The sequence below is a fragment of the Phalacrocorax aristotelis genome, chromosome 14 (genome assembly GCF_949628215.1).
Source record: "Phalacrocorax aristotelis chromosome 14, bGulAri2.1, whole genome shotgun sequence".
In the NCBI taxonomy this organism is placed as follows: Eukaryota; Metazoa; Chordata; class Aves; order Suliformes; family Phalacrocoracidae; genus Phalacrocorax; species Phalacrocorax aristotelis.
The window spans coordinates 17,289,172-17,305,931 of NC_134289.1; the positions used below are offsets into that span (position 1 = coordinate 17,289,172).

Consider the following 16,760-nt stretch of genomic DNA (forward strand, 5'->3'; position numbering starts at 1 on the left):
GCCTACAACTCTGGCTCCATACACTTGCTCATTCTCCACTATCTTTAGGTAGATTTTGTGATACTTCCACGCATGAACAAGCCAAGATAGAAGAATAAACAAAATAAACTCCAACATCAACAGTAGCATGTACTACATAAGTAAAAATTCAAGGCTGTGGATCCCCAAACACGCCTTACTTTGGTCCAGAAAGGCACGAGGAAAATATCTTTCCCTTGACCACCAGGCACCAAATGTGTGCAACAGTAATCTCAAGTAGAATTAAAGAGCTCCTCACCCTCCCTCCCAGAAAAATAACGAGTAGGTCAACCTTTAGATATATGTGCAAATACAGGAAAAGGTCTGTAATAAGTGGCCATTAGCAAACTAGTTCCTGCTTCATCCTGCTGCATTTTTGTCAACTCAAATTCTTTGTCATAACTGTTTAATTAATGCCCAGTGCTGCAGTTCCAAACTCCCAGCATACCTTAACTCCAAAAACAAAATCTAGTTAAGAAGCTCTCAACCAATAGAATGATACTTTGATTATACTAGCCCACACACCATATTTATGCATTATGTATAATGACCAATATTTTTCCATTTGGAAATACCACTAATACACCAACTATTTTCTTAATGAAATCCTTTATTAATCTCCCTCACTAGCAAGAGAAGTAAGAATTTCTCAAGGCTGAATTGCCAACTTTTTGCAACAGTCACTTCCTTACCACAAAGATTTCCAAATTTGTCATGTAAAAATGAAACAAAACTGTATTTGTATTTCTTTAAATACAGGAATGCTTAAATCCAAAAATAAAACTGAACTGAAAAATGCACATACAAAATTGAAGTTCTAGGCCTAAACCTGAAGAACACAAACCATTCGAACTGAAGGAAGGCTGCTGGTGAAGTACTATGGAATTGACCAAATTCCTGATTTAATAAAGCTTTCTGGGCAAGCAGAAAGCTTGCTCCTGCATGACTGGACCCTTTATTTGCAGCTACAGAGACTAGTAACAAATTAACACAAAAGCATTCAGCAAGAATGTGCTCTAAAACCTTGGGCTAACTCTAATCAGACTCAAAGGCACTCTTAATGCAGTTCAGCTTGCAATTACCATACTCTTAGTGACAGCCAACTCTACATGAAGCTAGACAGAGCTATTAAGACCCTCTTTCAAACTCCCGTGTGTTTATACGTAAGTATGGTGTCACAGCTGGCACACAAATAAAAAGTTGCACAGCACACAGCACGAAATCCCACATACATGCTTTCTTTGGTTTTAGTACAAGGTAGAGGTGTGTAGGGTGTGGAAGAAAGCTTACCTTCTAAAGGTGAGAAAGGGTAAGAAACAGGAGAACAAAAACAAAGATGCATAAAGTAGTCATAATAAGGAAGTGATAGTGACAAAATAACTCAAAAGGCAAACTAAGGGTCAAGTGCTGAACAATATAGGCCAAAGTGATTTTAATGCCTAGATTACATCAGTGTTAGATTTTCTGCAAGATCTCATTTGTTAATAAGTCTGGCTTCAGGTCTCAATATTTTCTTTAAATATATTTACAGTTACTTGTTGATTATAGCACTAATCCTTTAAAAAAAAATCCCTTCAGCAATTTACTTCAAGGTACTCCAAAAAAATTGGCAGGGATTTCAGTTATGCGGTTACATTTATTTGTAAGCCCACAATAACACTTTTACGATTCTGTCTGCAGACCTGCGTTATGGTCTGCCAGACCTCGGTATCTTCAGCGGGTATCACTTAGGGGCACCACTTAACTCCAGGTAAGCGGCTGCGCTCACTTGCGCAGCTTAACCGAGTTGCAAGGAACCGACAGTGCCCACGCACTGGCTTCACAGACTTTGTACTTATCCAGAAAGGATGTTCAATCTAACATGTCTTTCTTTGAGACATGGCAAACACTCGAAATTTACTTCCCCAAGTGGTCTAAAAATGGGGCTGGGGGAAAAGGAGGAAGTGCTCAAGGAGGGATCCCCAAAAATTTACTAAAACTTCTCAACTTCAGGCCTTTTGCACAAGGCGTATGACAGCAGCCTATCTTTTCCAGTAATATCTAGGGAAAAAACCTCAGGTAATCTCACTTATGAATGGCTAGCTACAAGGCCAATTTAATGTGCTAAATGATAGCTTTTTACCTAACTTTCCTCTGTCAAATATGATTATGTAGCCACTGAGCCACCTTCAAATGCCACACTCCTGAACTTAGCGTATTAAGAGAAGGCTAATTTTGAAAGATACATTAACACAACCATCTCTGAAGACTTCTCTGACCTTGGAGAGATTATACAATGTGATTACAAAGAATTACAAAAGCGATGCGCAAATACGTATTTCAACAGTCTCAAAAACACACGCTTATAAAGTATACAACAGTAGATAAAAGTTAGACTTCTATATACAAACATAGGTGTGAAACATACCTTGCTCGCCCAGGCATCTTCATCCCAGGAAGTCAGTTGTAATACACGGATTATTTCATTTATCTCAGCGCTCATTTTCTCTACTGTGAAATTGCGATTTTTCAATGCCTCTTCTATTCCCTGGCTTTTAGAATTTTTTGTAGTTACGAAAATCTTCATAGCTGTGAAAATACCACAGATTAGAAAAAGGTACATGCAAGATATGGTCAATGTTCAAGGTGACCTCCTGTTGCATTAATAACAGAGGTAGCGCCTTTTATTTTGCATGGACCATTTTAGAGATTGTAGGTTTAATACAAGAAGCACAGTTATTTGCAATCACTAGCGAAGCAATGTCAAGGATGTTATAAACATAAGACATTGGAACTCCAGCTCAAAACAGACAGCAGAGTGATATTAAAAATTAAAGGCAAAAATACCTGAAATAAGTACTGGCAATAGCTCCTTCACAGTATTCATGGAGTTTACCAGCATAACCCTATGTTCCTGATGAGTTAATTCCTGTTGTCTCTCATCAATCATTTTGGCCATCTTTGTCATTCCTAAAGATTAAAGTAATTGAACACAGTCTTAAATAAAGAAATGTTATATTAAGTCTAATTTGCAACAGTTGAGCTTTCTGAACAGGAACAAATGTAATGAGTTATGACAGCTATATTGAAGCTTAAAACTTAATTTTTATATTAGCAGCTGTTACTTAAAACACATTCCAGATGCTTCAGAGAAGCTACTGATTCAAAACCTAACCACTATGCAAAGTAGATTAGGATCCTCAAAATTCTTGTTTTAAAATCCCAGAAATAAAATAGGAAAATACTTGAAATTACTACTTTAGGACATGAAGTCACCTCAGACTCTGGAAGCTAATTTACAGGGGTATTTTTCCTTTTCTGTTCAGTCTTGATCAAAGCCTTAATTGTGAACGGCAGAAAAAGGAAACATCAGGGTTGGTTTGTTTGTTTGCCTTGAGGTTCTACCAGAGTTCAAGAATTTTATCTATTTATATTTCAGTTCTGCTAGAAATATTGCAGTGCTCTAGAAGGGTGGAAGGAATTAAATTTATTCTAGAGCAAATCTATTTTCAACAGCTAAACACGTGAGCTGTGCCACGCAGCACAGGCTGAGATTTTAGACACAGCTCCATAAAACTTTAAGCTGATTTAAACTGATGCTGTTGTGGTCCCAACTCCCTCTTTCCCCTACAGGGGACAAAACTGGAATAAAGCTGTACACTCTTTGGCTGATTTACTTTTCTGCTGGTTAGCATCTTGGGCATCTTAATATAACAAAGAGGTTAAGAGCTTTAATTACAACACTAAAAAGCAGTAGAATCCCCACACTGACATCACAGAGGGATAAGTTGTCCTTTCAAATGACAAAAGCCTAAACAGGTAATCATGCCCTCCTTTACTTCCAACACAAAACCTATAAACACTGTTGATTTTAAGTGTACATGCTCATATTCCTGTTATTTATATAGCGCTCAGATGAAGTTCAGATGCTCATTGATATAGCTGAAGGGAACAAGGACTACAGAGCATAAAAAGTTTTGTGAGCATGGGCTGTAAGTGTTGAGCAGCATTTAGGACAGGCAAATCAGCGCTTCTACAGCGTGCCAGATGCACAACACTAGCTATTCAGTTTAGAGAAGATTATTTGCAATAAGGGTGCAAACCTACATCTCACTTCTAAGAAGTGCAGACACTCACCCAACACCTACCACCTCTGTCATACACACGGAACAGCAAATTATGTCTGTGAGATTCAATGAAAAGTCCCAAATGCTTGTGACTGAGCCAGAGTAAACTGAAGTTTGGGGAAACTTCCATTTTAAAGACATGGAAGACGATGGCCGCAGAGAAACTGAAACTCATACCAAGTAAAAGAACCAAGTTTCACAGAAAGATGAGATTGCCCTTTTTGCTTCATCTTTTCCTATTCAAAATGAGGCAAAATTTATTCAGCTGAAGGTAACTTATCACAGGACATAAAAGAAAAAGTTTAGAGAACACTATACCTTCATATGGAGCTTAAAGTTTTTCACATCTAGAAACAGCGTAAAGTATGCACGTTAAATAAAAACAGGATAATCTACAAACATGCTCTGTGATGAGAGCTGCTAGTAATTTCATTTTTGAGCTAGTTATTCTTACACTACATATGTATTCTTATTTTTATGTATAAAAAGTACTAACTAGATTTGTGCTCTGTTTATGTAAGCATTCTTTAGTTCAGTGTAACTTTAATTTCAATATCTTCCTACATTACCACCACAACATCTAGATCTTATAGAACACTTGTTAAATACCTGAACTACTTTATGCCTGCTGAAGCTAAAGCGTTTGGAGTAGTTGATGACAGAGATTAGCAGTAGGTTTCCTCTATAGCAACCCAGTGCCTCACGTAACAATCCCTTACTTCCACCCGTGAAAGTGTGAGTTAACACAGTTAAGTAACAAGTAGTAAAGGAGCATCAAATAATGAACAAGAAGAATTTTTTAACAGCTGTGCTTTTTTATTATATTGCCAGACAGCTATTTCTGCAACCTCATTAGGATGGTAATGTATGATATGTAGCTTACACTGCTCCAAGAAATTTCTACTAGGCCTAATCATCTCAGTACAAACATTTTTTCAGCTTAATGGACTTCATAGCTGTCAATGCTTAATTACCAGCTTCTTCATTTTTTTTTTGTTTTACTTTCACTAGAGCATGCTTACTTCCCTCATATAATATAGCATAGAAAGAGTACAGTACATATCATTTGTGTAGTACATGTCATTTACCAACATCTTGACCCTCCTGCATTCCTAAGAGAGAATGTGAATCAGAAATAGTCATCGCTTGCCCTCAAGTTTAAAACTCTTTCCAACACACACTTTCAAAGCAACTTATTTATCATTGTCCAAACACTCAAAACTTGGGTGAGGAAGGTGCTGGAGGGAATAAAGGTAGTGGAAAAGACTGTACTTAGTATGTTTATGATAGGCTGCAGCAAATCAAACCTGGCCCTAGATTCTTTGTGTATGTCACCAAATCCTCCATAGTCTCTACTACTTCCGCCACAGTCAGATATTCCAATATTCCTTTGCAGACACGGATGATTTTACGGACCTAAAAAAGGAATATTCCATCATTTATTAGATGAAGCCATGTTACACTTGAATTACAAATGCAAACCTAACATTAGAACAGATTAGGTATAGCATTTGCTAACATGACATATGGGCAATCACAAACATCTGGGATACTGATTAAGTTACCTACAGTGCCATTACTCGAGTGCTGTACTGACAAAGACAATATTTAATCAGCATTCCTCTACTCAGAAATGCAAAATCCTACTTCCAGTGTTTTCACTTTGTATGATAAATGAGGGATAGCATTGAGAAAATAGGTTATAAAGAAGTGCGTTTAAATATGCTGCCATGCTTGAAGTTTTTCATTACAGTTTCATCAATAAAAAGATATTTAACTTAAATCACAAAGCAAAACTACATAGAAAGCAGACTCCAAGCTTTCAGAGGAAGTATCATTCACCATACAGGTTACATATGGATAAAGCATTATCCAGCATTCCAGTGGGAAAGGTACATCCAACATCTTAAGCCTTCCAGAAAAATCTGTGAAGCCTGTACTTTATTTACCTCTCGACATCTGCCTCAGCTTAACTTTTTCAGTTCAGGCTTGATTCTAAAATAGAGTTCTATGACAGTTAATCTTCTAACCTCTCGAACCACATTATTACTGACAACGCCACATACAGTTCTTATAGAAAGATAAGTTAATTAACATTTGTGTCAACCGCATGCAGCCCTCAGTCCCTAGAACAGATCATAGCATCATCTAAAACTTAATTCAGTTTTGTCCCGATGTTAGTTTATCTTGAAACATAGTAAGATAGAGACATGCCCAGTTTTGTATTTGTGAACATCCATTCCAGACTAGTATTTTCCTTTCGGTTCACATGCAGTTGTCAGAGACTAGTTCAACGAAGCATTAACTCCACAGAGGTCAACTCATTTCTTAACACTGGAAGCAGGCAGATTAAAAGCTATTAAATTCCTTACAATTCTGTCCTATAACACTTCATAGTGTCTATTAAAAACCACTTAATATAATGCGTAATCACAAGGGCCACAGAGAAATCCCATAGCGTTCTACTCATTTCAGAGGAACGTGCCAGCAGTACCATGAGCTGATTAAACGAGAGGCAAGGATGCCATGTTAGACAACGCAGAACAGCATGAAGAGTAACGATTTCATAGATTAACAGATTGCTGCACAGGTAAAATTTAGAATTAACATCAGCATTTGTAACAGTGTGAGCTTCGTTTCCTCACAGTAGCATGATATTTGCTATTTCGAAATGAACAAGAGCCCATATTCCCAGAAAGAGGGAAGTAAGAGTAAGAAAGATTTGTAACAAAGACAACTTCTCATATATGACATTCAAAACCTCCTTTTTAAGTTTCCTTGCAACTCTGGCCTTTTTGTGCATCTGAGGGTGGACAAACAGCACCTCTGAGCCACTTCTTGGCTTGCGCAGCAGCCAAACTGCAGCGACTGTTACGTCTTCCAGAACACATCATCTGGCTAACCAGCCAGACAGTCCCAACCTGCATTACCTCCCGTGCCCCAAGGCCGATTAAATTGCCACAGCTAATGAGTTATCCAGACATGCTAGGACTAGGGCTAGCCTAGGGCTTTTCAGTGAAGGGATACAGAGAATATAAGGATTGGTAATGGGTATGGTGAAGGGCAAACAGAGAAGCGTCAGCAAGATGCAAAACAGGGTTGATGGGATCTGCGCTTTTTGAGGGATAGTAACAGGAAATGCCTAAGCATTATGTCACACAAAGATGCTCTGAGAACAGAGCAACAAGCCTAAGCTCCTTCTGACAGAAAGGAATGCAAAATATGCCTCCAGTCAAGCTGAAACAATCAAACCCACATTCACTTACTCAATAGTTTATATTAGCCAGTTCAGTTAGGTGGATATTTGAATTAATAATACTATTGTGCAGATACCTATGTCAGTCATGTTGGGATTCCTACCTCCGCTTCATCAAATGTCAGCAGTAAGTCTGACGTTCCAGAAAGGATGCCTCTTGATCCATCAATTAGATAGTCACGAGCTGGTACCGAGTATGGATCTGCTTGCAGCATCTGGGCTGCCCGAACAAGTTTGGTGCAGGCGTTCTCCACTCTGTGGAAAGTCGTCAGACAAAACCTGCTGGTTAGTTTATGTCTGTATGACAGACTTGAGAAAATACTGGACTTGTTTTTAAACTTCACTACTTAAAGCACTGCAAACAAATTGGTCATTCTACACCTTTATAGTTTAAAAAGCAAGAGCATTTATTGTATTGATTGACACAGTTTTTCAGAAGTCATGCAATCTTCCAACACAGCGAATGTTTGAAGTACCCCGTGTACAGTAGACAATACAGCGTTATTAAGGAGAGGTCCCAACACAGCAAAACACCTTTCATTCTTATTGACAAGGGCAGGGGACAAAATTACTCTTCTGGACTTTGCAATCAAAGTAATTGCTAACCTTTCTCAGCCTTGTATTTGCATTGTCATTCAAGAAGCAATCGCTATTAATAAATATGAAATTATAGCTACACATTAAGATGACAGAATAGAGCATTAAGAAAACCGAGACACCGTGCCCTGCTCATTGAAGCTACAGTCCAGTTCCTCGGTCTGTTAACACTCATGACACAAGTAGCATTTTAAATAGCCACAAGATTTAGTGATAAGGTATGAATTTCAAACGCAGACTGCAATACCACACTTAAAAACAGAACTGAGGTTTTGCAAGATAATAATAATAAGCAAACGAGCTCTGAAATTAGATTCCATCGAGCCATTTAAGACAACGATTTTTAAACATCAAGAACTGGAACATTGGAAAGCTTTCAGTTTTATTCTTTTATTGTAATTAGTTCATTACAGCTTAGAAATATACAGAATTCAGACTTCCATGTTAGCTATGCTACTCACAGCTGCAGTTATTGACTACACTGGCTGTGACTTGCCTCCGTTCTCTCCCGTTTCTTGGACAGACATGTAAGTGCAGTCTGATACATAGGCTCTATGCACGAGTGCCATGTGCTCATTCAAGTTACACAAGGTTCCAACAAGCATTAAACCCTTTTATTACAGCAATACTGTCCCTTATTGCAATTTTTTCATGTTTGTCATATAGCCCATTTTCTACTGACTACTTGAACACACTCTTTTATCATACTTTCAGCTAAGTACTATTGGCAAGTTAAACAGTTACAGCATTTGCTCCCCTGCATTTTTTGTTAAACAAATGGCAGAACTTAACTGCTACATCTAAACTTAACTATTCTAGAAATAAGACACTCTTTACACAACACGTACTTTTTTTCAGGAAGTAACGTTTTCAGCTAATGGCTCCCTGGAGAAGATTGCATTGGGCCAGCTGACCTTATCATAGCCTGCTCTTCAGCGAGACATCTGCTCAGCACATCAGATGGTGGTAACTCATAGCTGAGTAAGAAAATACAGGAGGGCTTCAAGGCAGAAAGTGGGAATGGTCTGCTCATTACTATGCAATGTACTTAGCTGTATTATCAAAGTCAACTGACTTCACTAAATTAGATTTCCGTGCTTGCTTCTCAAATTTATTCTTTTAAACTCTGCCAAGAAAGGGATTAAACAAGTCACCTATTCAGCCAGCTGGGAGCTATAGGCTGAGAAATACTTCATTTCCTACAGTTCGATTTCATGGTCATCTGTTTAATATTAATGATTATCTCAAGGCTGGCTTTTTAATTTGTAAAAGAAAGGAATTAACATTAATGTGTATTACCCAGAAGTTACCATAATGAACAAAATTAAAGTTTCTAAAGACTCAACATTTTTTGTTTGGTTTTGGGGGTTTGGTTTTTTTTGGTGTGGGGGTTTGTTTGTTGGTTTGGGGTTTTTTTTGCAGTTTAGGGTTGAACCTCCAAAGGGTAAACTTGCATTTTGCTCATACAATGTCTATTTCATATAAACTTCCCAAAGCATTTGAAAGACTTCAGGACTGTGCACTATGTACAAAAAAGCAGAGTGGTGTTAAAACCAGGCACGCTCCATCCCCCGCAAAGCATACATGCTAGGAAACAAGAGTAATACAATTACTTTAATTAAAAAAAAACACACTAAAAATATTCACTGAAATGAACCACTTGTTATATCACAAGCATCGAACACATTAAAGAGTTTTTAATAGAAGTTCATTGCTATGGTGGATTTTCTAATCCCTGTATTACATCGCAACCTAAAAAAAAACAGCTTTATCAAAAACGTATATTTATTTCTGAAGCACGATAACAATAAAGCTATGTTAACACCAGCCAAATCCTTTGTGCAGAAGACACAGCTCACGACATTTCCAACCATACTACTTTTGGTAGTCAGGCAGCTTCATTCCTGATAGTGCCTTTATGAGATGTGAGGGGAAAAAAAAAGTGTAGCTTATGCTAAACTCCCATTTTAGGTTTTAGGATTGAACTCTGCTTTTCCCAGAGATGCCTGCCCAAAAATGCCAGCCAATGCCTTTGATGCTTGAAAATTGCTTGCTTCAATTTCTAACCACTTAAGTTGTAGTGAGTTTACTTGCAGTTCTAGAAATACTTATCGGGCCTGCGTGGCAAGGTTTCGGTAGTGGAGGGGCAGCGGCTTCTGTGGGAGGCTGCCAGCAGCTTCCCATAGGGTCCGACAGAGCCAGCGCCCGCCGGCGCCAGGAGAGACCCGCCGCTGGCCAAGGCAGCAATGGTGGCAGCGCCTCTGGGGTAACGTATTTAATGAGGGGGGAAAACCCTGTGCAATTGCAGCTGGAGAGAGGAGCAAGAATATGTAAGTGAAACAGCCCTGCAGACACCGAGGTCAGTACAGAAGGAGGGGAGGAGGTGCTCCAGGCGCTGGAGCAGATTCCCCGGCAGCCCACGGAGAAGACCATGGTGCGGCAGGCTGTCCCCCCTACAGCCCACGGAGAAGACCATGCCAGAGCAGGTGGATGCCCGAAGGAGGCTGTGATCCTGTGGGAAACCTGAGCCGGAGCAGGCTCCTGGCAGGAGCTGTGGAGAGAGGAGCCCACGCTGGGGCAGGTTTGCTGGCAGGACCGGTGACCCCACGGGGGACCCACACTGGAGCAGCCCTTTCCTGAAGGGCTGCACCCCAGGGAAGGGACCCACGCTGGAGCAGCTCATGGAGGACTGTCTACCTGGGGGGACCCCACACTGAAGCACGGAAAGAGCGTGAGGAGTCCTCCCCCTGCAGAGGAAGGAGCGGCAGAGGCTGCGTGTGATGGACTGACTGCAACCCCCATTCCCTGTCCCCCTGCGCCGCTGTGGGAGAAGAGGTAGAGAATTTGGGAGTAAAGTTAGGCCCGGGAATAAGGGAGGGGTGCAGGAAGGGTGTTTTAAGGTTTAGTTTTATTTCTTGTTACCCTACTCCAATTTGATTGGCAATAAATTAAGCTAATTTCCTCAAGTCAAGTCTGTTTTGCCCATGACAGTCATTGGTGAGTGATCTCTCCCTGCCCTTGTTTCAACTCATGAGCTTTTCATTTTTCCTCTCCTTTGACCCTGTCCAGTTGAGGAGGAGGAGGAAGAGTGATAGAGCAGCTTGGTGGCACCTGGCATCCAGCCAAGGTCAACCCACCACAAAATATAAATTAAAAAGCAAATATTTTACATTAATTTGTTAATACAGTTAACAGCAATGCAGCTCCAGCCTGGCTGCCACAATAATGTTAGTATGAGTAGTATTCTGCTTAATTTGTTAAATGAGTTTGCATATGCAAGTTAACACAAATTTTTATTCTCAGTGTAAACAAATCAGGTGTTATCCTATTCTTTGCCTATAGATTACAGCTTTTTCCTTCTTTACAAGAGAAGTACAACAAGTAATATGAACACATTGCAAAACATCTGATGTAAATTATATGCATTACTTAGTCCCTGGGGATTAAAACAATTAAGATAAAGAACACAGCATTTTTTAACTGTAGGTCAATAGTTCCAATGTGGTTTATGTCAGTAGCAAGAAGAGAGATGCATGGTAGCTTCTCAGCAGCCACATTACTTTGCTGCACAATCACACTGCTACTGGAAAACTTTACAGATTACCATCACATATATTTGTTATGAATCCTCAGTGCCAGTCTCAGGCAAGCCAAAACCCAAGTCTTAGAAAAGAATAAACAGATCTTCTCCCTCATTCTCCAGGAGCAGTTCCCTCAAGACTGGTGGTCATTTTGAATGGAGAAAATAAGGGCAGGGAAAACAGTGCTTGCACATGCACACTGCTCCTTACCCCATCATCCATGGGCCAGTGCAAGCTCTGCTGGAGCACCCCCTTAAAGAGGGATGCCAATTCCTGCACTAACACTTTAGAAACAAAAACCCCTCCTCTCAGGAGAGAGAAAAAAAAAAACAACTTTCATCTGTTTCACCTCCTGCATCCAAATCCTGCCCTTTAATGCAGGAACAGGTAAGACTCCCCTGACAGCTCACCTGTGACCATCACTTGTCCCTACAACACAGATATCAGTGACAATACACTCCAGTGTTAACAAGAAACTGTTAACAGGTACTCGCTCATTTTTATATAAACTCCAGATTAACAAGAAAACAACAAATGCAATAGATTATCACTCATAAAGGCCATTGAACACTCCTAACTCACGTTACTGCATCTAGGATAGTATGTACTATGCGAAGTAGGTTTCATTACTGTGACAGATAGCTTTGTTTCCCATTTTTCAGTGTATCACAATGCAAGCAGTCGTAAATCACCACAGAAAAAGTTCTTGCACCCAGATAAGTGTTGATCGAAGACTGGTTGCAATATAGCAATTAAGAAAAATCTCTTTTCCTTAATCCCTTACTTGTCTAGGTGAACAAGAAGCTGGAAATTAACTGAAAACTCTACACTTCACAGAAAACTAGCACAATCAAGATTACACATTTGTATACAATTCACAAGAAGCAAAAAAAGTTTTGGTCTCATTTCAACACATAAACACTCCCCTCAAAAAAAAAAATCAAATGCTCTACACCCAAACAAGATCACACACCAGGAACATGGCATAATAAATACTGCAGTGGGTTGCATCAAAGGCCCATTTAGCTCAGTATCCTGTCTCCAAAAGTAGCCGCAAGCAGATGCCTAAGGAAGGTTAAGAACCGGATAAGCATTTATCATACTTCCTCTGCGTGCTCTCCCATCCTCCAACTATTTTCAGTTCTTGGGATTTCCTGCAGTTTGCCTATTCGATATCCCACAATGGATTCCTCTAAGTACTTCTCTATTAACCTCCAAACCTATACAAAGAATTTTAATGCTACGCAACTTGCTATACAAAGCAGCTCTCCCTACCGTTGGTTTATAAACTACTAGTTTAAAGCAATGACCCCATTAAGCTCTTGCACAAGAAGAGAAGTGCAAGTTTCCATCTTTTCCATGTAACTCATGCTCCCTTAGCCCTTTGTCAGAGACCCCATCTCCCCTCTGTCACCTTTCCCAGGCTGAAGATTTCCAGTCTACCTAGCTTTGCCTTATACAGAAAACTTCCACACCTTTGACTGCTCTCAAAGTCATTCTATTAGTTTTTTTCCAGTTCTACTACAGCCTTTCTAAAATTTAGGGACCACAAGTGCATGCAGAGTCTTCAAGGTGTGGGAAGAAAACATACAGCAACATTTTGGTCTCCCATACTTTGCTGATAAACCTAACATTCAGTTTACTTTTTGACCACTACTGAGTATATAATGAAAGATGTTACCAACGTACCACAGCTCCAAGGCCTTGCTCACTACTCGTAACGGTCAGGTCAATCATTCCATCTGAAACTAAACCTGCTACTCTCCCATGTCTGCATAATTTCAGATCTTTCAAAATAATTTCATCCACACTTAGTATCAAGCCACTCAGTTTAATAAGGTCCTGCAGTAATTTTCCAGTCATCCATTAATCTCATTACCCTGTAAGACTTTGGGTCATCAGCAAGTACTTTCGACTCACAGCTCATCCTGGTTTCTGGGGCATTCATGAGCATGGTGAAAAGCACAGTCCCAGCCAAGATCTCTAAAGCCCTACTGATAACCCTGGCAATGGTGGGAGGTAAGCCAGGTAAATTTCCTTTCACATTCAATTTCCTTTTTTCCATACAAAAACTTTTCTTATTACCCCGTGGCTATTTCATTTTCTTAAAAGCCTTCAGACCTTGCCAGAAGGTTTAGGAATTGGTGTATACTGTATCACCTGGATTACCCCCATCCCCATTTGTGATATTTCTAAGAACACCAACAGATTTATAAAGCAGCATTTCCTTCCACAGAAACACTGTCATTCACCCAAAGCAGATCATTTGTATTTGGGACCTGTTAATTCTCTTCTCTAGCATAGTCATTTGCTCCTAAGGTATGGCAGACCTATAGACCTCCTGTTCCCCAGATCCCCTAGAAAGTTTCTCAGGCAGTAGCATCACCTTGACTGACATACCAGGTGGTCCCAAGTGAGACACCATACTTCACTAATAATTCAGCCTTTCACTCTTGAACTCTTATACTGATAGTGCTTGGTCCTATGCTTTTTTTTTTATCATTCATTTTGTCAACCTACAAGGCAACAAACTAAATCCTTTTTCACTGCCTAAGTGAAGTTTTCTCTTTAGACAGCACCTCTCATCCATTTTAGTATTTTCTTAGTTGCCTCAATGCTTTCTTTTTTTTGACTATCTGCCCATTTTATGTTTTGGAACACAGTAAACCATTTGGTCATTCTGTACACATCGGACAACACTAACAGAGCAGCCACTACACTCAGTAGGTTGGAGGGCAAAGTCACTTCGGTGAAAGTTTGTCTGTCGGCAATAAGATGCTTGGCAATTCCACAGGAAGTGATACACAGTTTTCAAGGCTTAAGGCAGCAGCAGGAGAAGGTCAGTTGTCCTTGACACTGAGCTGTAGAATTAAGAGTGTCAGACACTGCTCTTCAAATGCCTTAGATTTCCAGGCAGTTACGTCACACGCCAGCTGCCTATACTGGCAAATTCACATTTTTCCACCAACCAAATTAATAACAGATAATAGGGTGCTCCCAATCTTTTCTATGTGCTGTTGTAGCTTTGTCTAAGTACCATTGTTACTCTGATTTTTTTATTATTGTTTTTAAAGGAAGAAATACCCTAGATATGTACCTGTATATACAGAATGTAACAGGAAAAGCCACTGCTGGCAGAAAGGTCATTCCTGATGAATGCAAACCTCAAGACCCCAGAGAACTATTCAAACATAACAGTGTCTTAATTTGTACAGCAGAAATGAGTAACAACGATCTATCATTGGAACAGGTTTCCTGTACCTACAGCAGAAGATTCACAATAAAATGAGTTTACTTGATAAATGCTGGTGGCATGTCCCTTTTCAAGATCTGGTCTTCCGTTGTCTGCACAGTCTCTTTCCCAACCTGCAGGAGAAATAATTCATACTTGAGATTCAGAATTTCAATGAAAATCCTAGATGAAAACAAATAGCAAAATAGCAACAAAAAATTGATTTGTACTAATGGCAATTCCTTTCACTAGGGTTTGGTGTTGCTGTGTCTGGCTTTGAGAATATTAAAGCGTTAGACTAGCCACAGTATATAGAAATCGTACATTGTTTCCTGCCAACATCTCTACTAAATTAACTGGGATGGGGGAGACTGGACACTTTTCCCTCTTCCTGCTCTCCATAGAAACAATACTATTTTCTTGCTACACTTAGTTATAAAAACTTAACCACTGTGAACTCTGTAGGCTTCCCTCCCTCCTAGTCCCAAGGCAAAAATCAAGTTCCAAATTAAAAAGAGTTATCCCCATTTTACTACTCAAAGTAGTCTATTAGGAAAATGTAGTTAATTACCAAGAATACACCCCACATCCACATTCACACCCTTCTTTAGGCAAAAACAATTATATAGAGGCTAATAAAGAAAGAGATAGAGTAAGATCTGGAGTTTTCTATACACTAGCTCTTATGTTACACAATAGAAGTCTTTATAATTAGTAGCTGGCTCTCTGGACTGTGAGATCACCAACTTGACAAAATATTTCCAGCTCCTTTGTTCACTGTATTTTCCAGCTGAATAAGCTATTCAGAAAGGCATCACAAAGCAGGAGGTCTTTAACCCAGACACTAGTGTGTGTTAAGAGCTTCCAGGCCTGCTCAAGCTAGACAAGATAGCCCAGGAAATCCCTGATCAGCTGGTGTTGGAAGATTTGCTGGTTCTTTGACAGAAGATTTAGTGTGCCAGTATGCACAGCACTTGCCAATTCTAATACTGTACAGCCTTCCAGAAGCACCACTTCCTTGGAAATTTATGCCACTTGCCAAAAACTGTCTCCCTATTCTGGTCCTTTTCAGAGCATCTTTGCAGAAGTACATTGGCCCTCATGTTTTATTTGGTTCAAATACAGAGTCAGCCTAGCCTACTTTTTTTTAAATTTATTAGTACTACACTCACAAGTAGCCACAGAGAGATTTGTAAGTAATGAAGGGAAGAGCAGAGGAGGTTAAAGGTCTTCTCTCTTATGGCCACTGTAGGCTCACTAACAGCCACGGTCCCTCCAAGTGCACAGCACTGCAGTGTTGCTTTGACTCACGGCAATTCCTCAGGAACATGATAATAAATTTATCTCATGCCCATTTCTTGGGGCAGGGTTACACGACCCACCGGAGAGTAGGCCTGCTTCGTTCTAATCATTCCCAGTGCACTCATGGAACACTTGTTCATATTTCTCACATTTGTACGCACAGATGCACGACAACGAAGACAGGAAAGGCAATTTCCATAAACTTTGGATTACACATGGCTCAAAGAGAAGGCTGTCACCAGGTAAAAATGAAGAATAATAATTTCCAGAGAACCACTGGGAGGAAATCCCATTGCATTCAAGATTTGTCTCTTGCAGCTGTACCAATCTGCATATAGTTCAGTTTATTTTAAAAATATATCTGAGGATATATAATTTTTAAAGAATGCATGAAAAACAAAGCTTACAGGAGGTGGCAGCTTCAATCTGAAGGTCATTCTAACAGTCATTATTGCTGTTTATATTGAACAGTTGGTCAGGAACAACCAAGAAACGATTTCTGCTTAAGTTACAACACATGTGATGCTTCAGTTACTTCTAGTTTTATTAGACCATACAACAAGCATTTCATCATTCAGTCTGGAAAGCATAAGTCTCTTCTGTAGGAGGATGTATGCAAGTTTGCTACTCAAAGCATTATGAACTAACTGTAGATATATACTTGCTAT

At 39.7% G+C, this 16,760-nt stretch overlaps 1 protein-coding gene across 2 annotated transcripts in view; it reads right to left on the bottom strand.

Annotated features, from left to right (window-relative positions):
- Positions 1 to 16,760, bottom strand: part of VCL (vinculin) — a 61,903-nt gene that overhangs the window by 27,294 nt on the left and 17,849 nt on the right. For both annotated transcript variants that reach the window (XM_075109436.1, XM_075109437.1), the window contains exons 2-6: positions 14,854 to 14,924; positions 7,485 to 7,635; positions 5,432 to 5,540; positions 2,845 to 2,967; positions 2,426 to 2,586 (exon numbers count right to left, since the gene is read on the bottom strand). In XM_075109436.1, the coding sequence (XP_074965537.1) occupies positions 2,426 to 2,586; positions 2,845 to 2,967; positions 5,432 to 5,540; positions 7,485 to 7,635; positions 14,854 to 14,924 (615 nt within the window). The remainder of the gene's footprint in view (positions 1 to 2,425; positions 2,587 to 2,844; positions 2,968 to 5,431; positions 5,541 to 7,484; positions 7,636 to 14,853; positions 14,925 to 16,760) is intronic.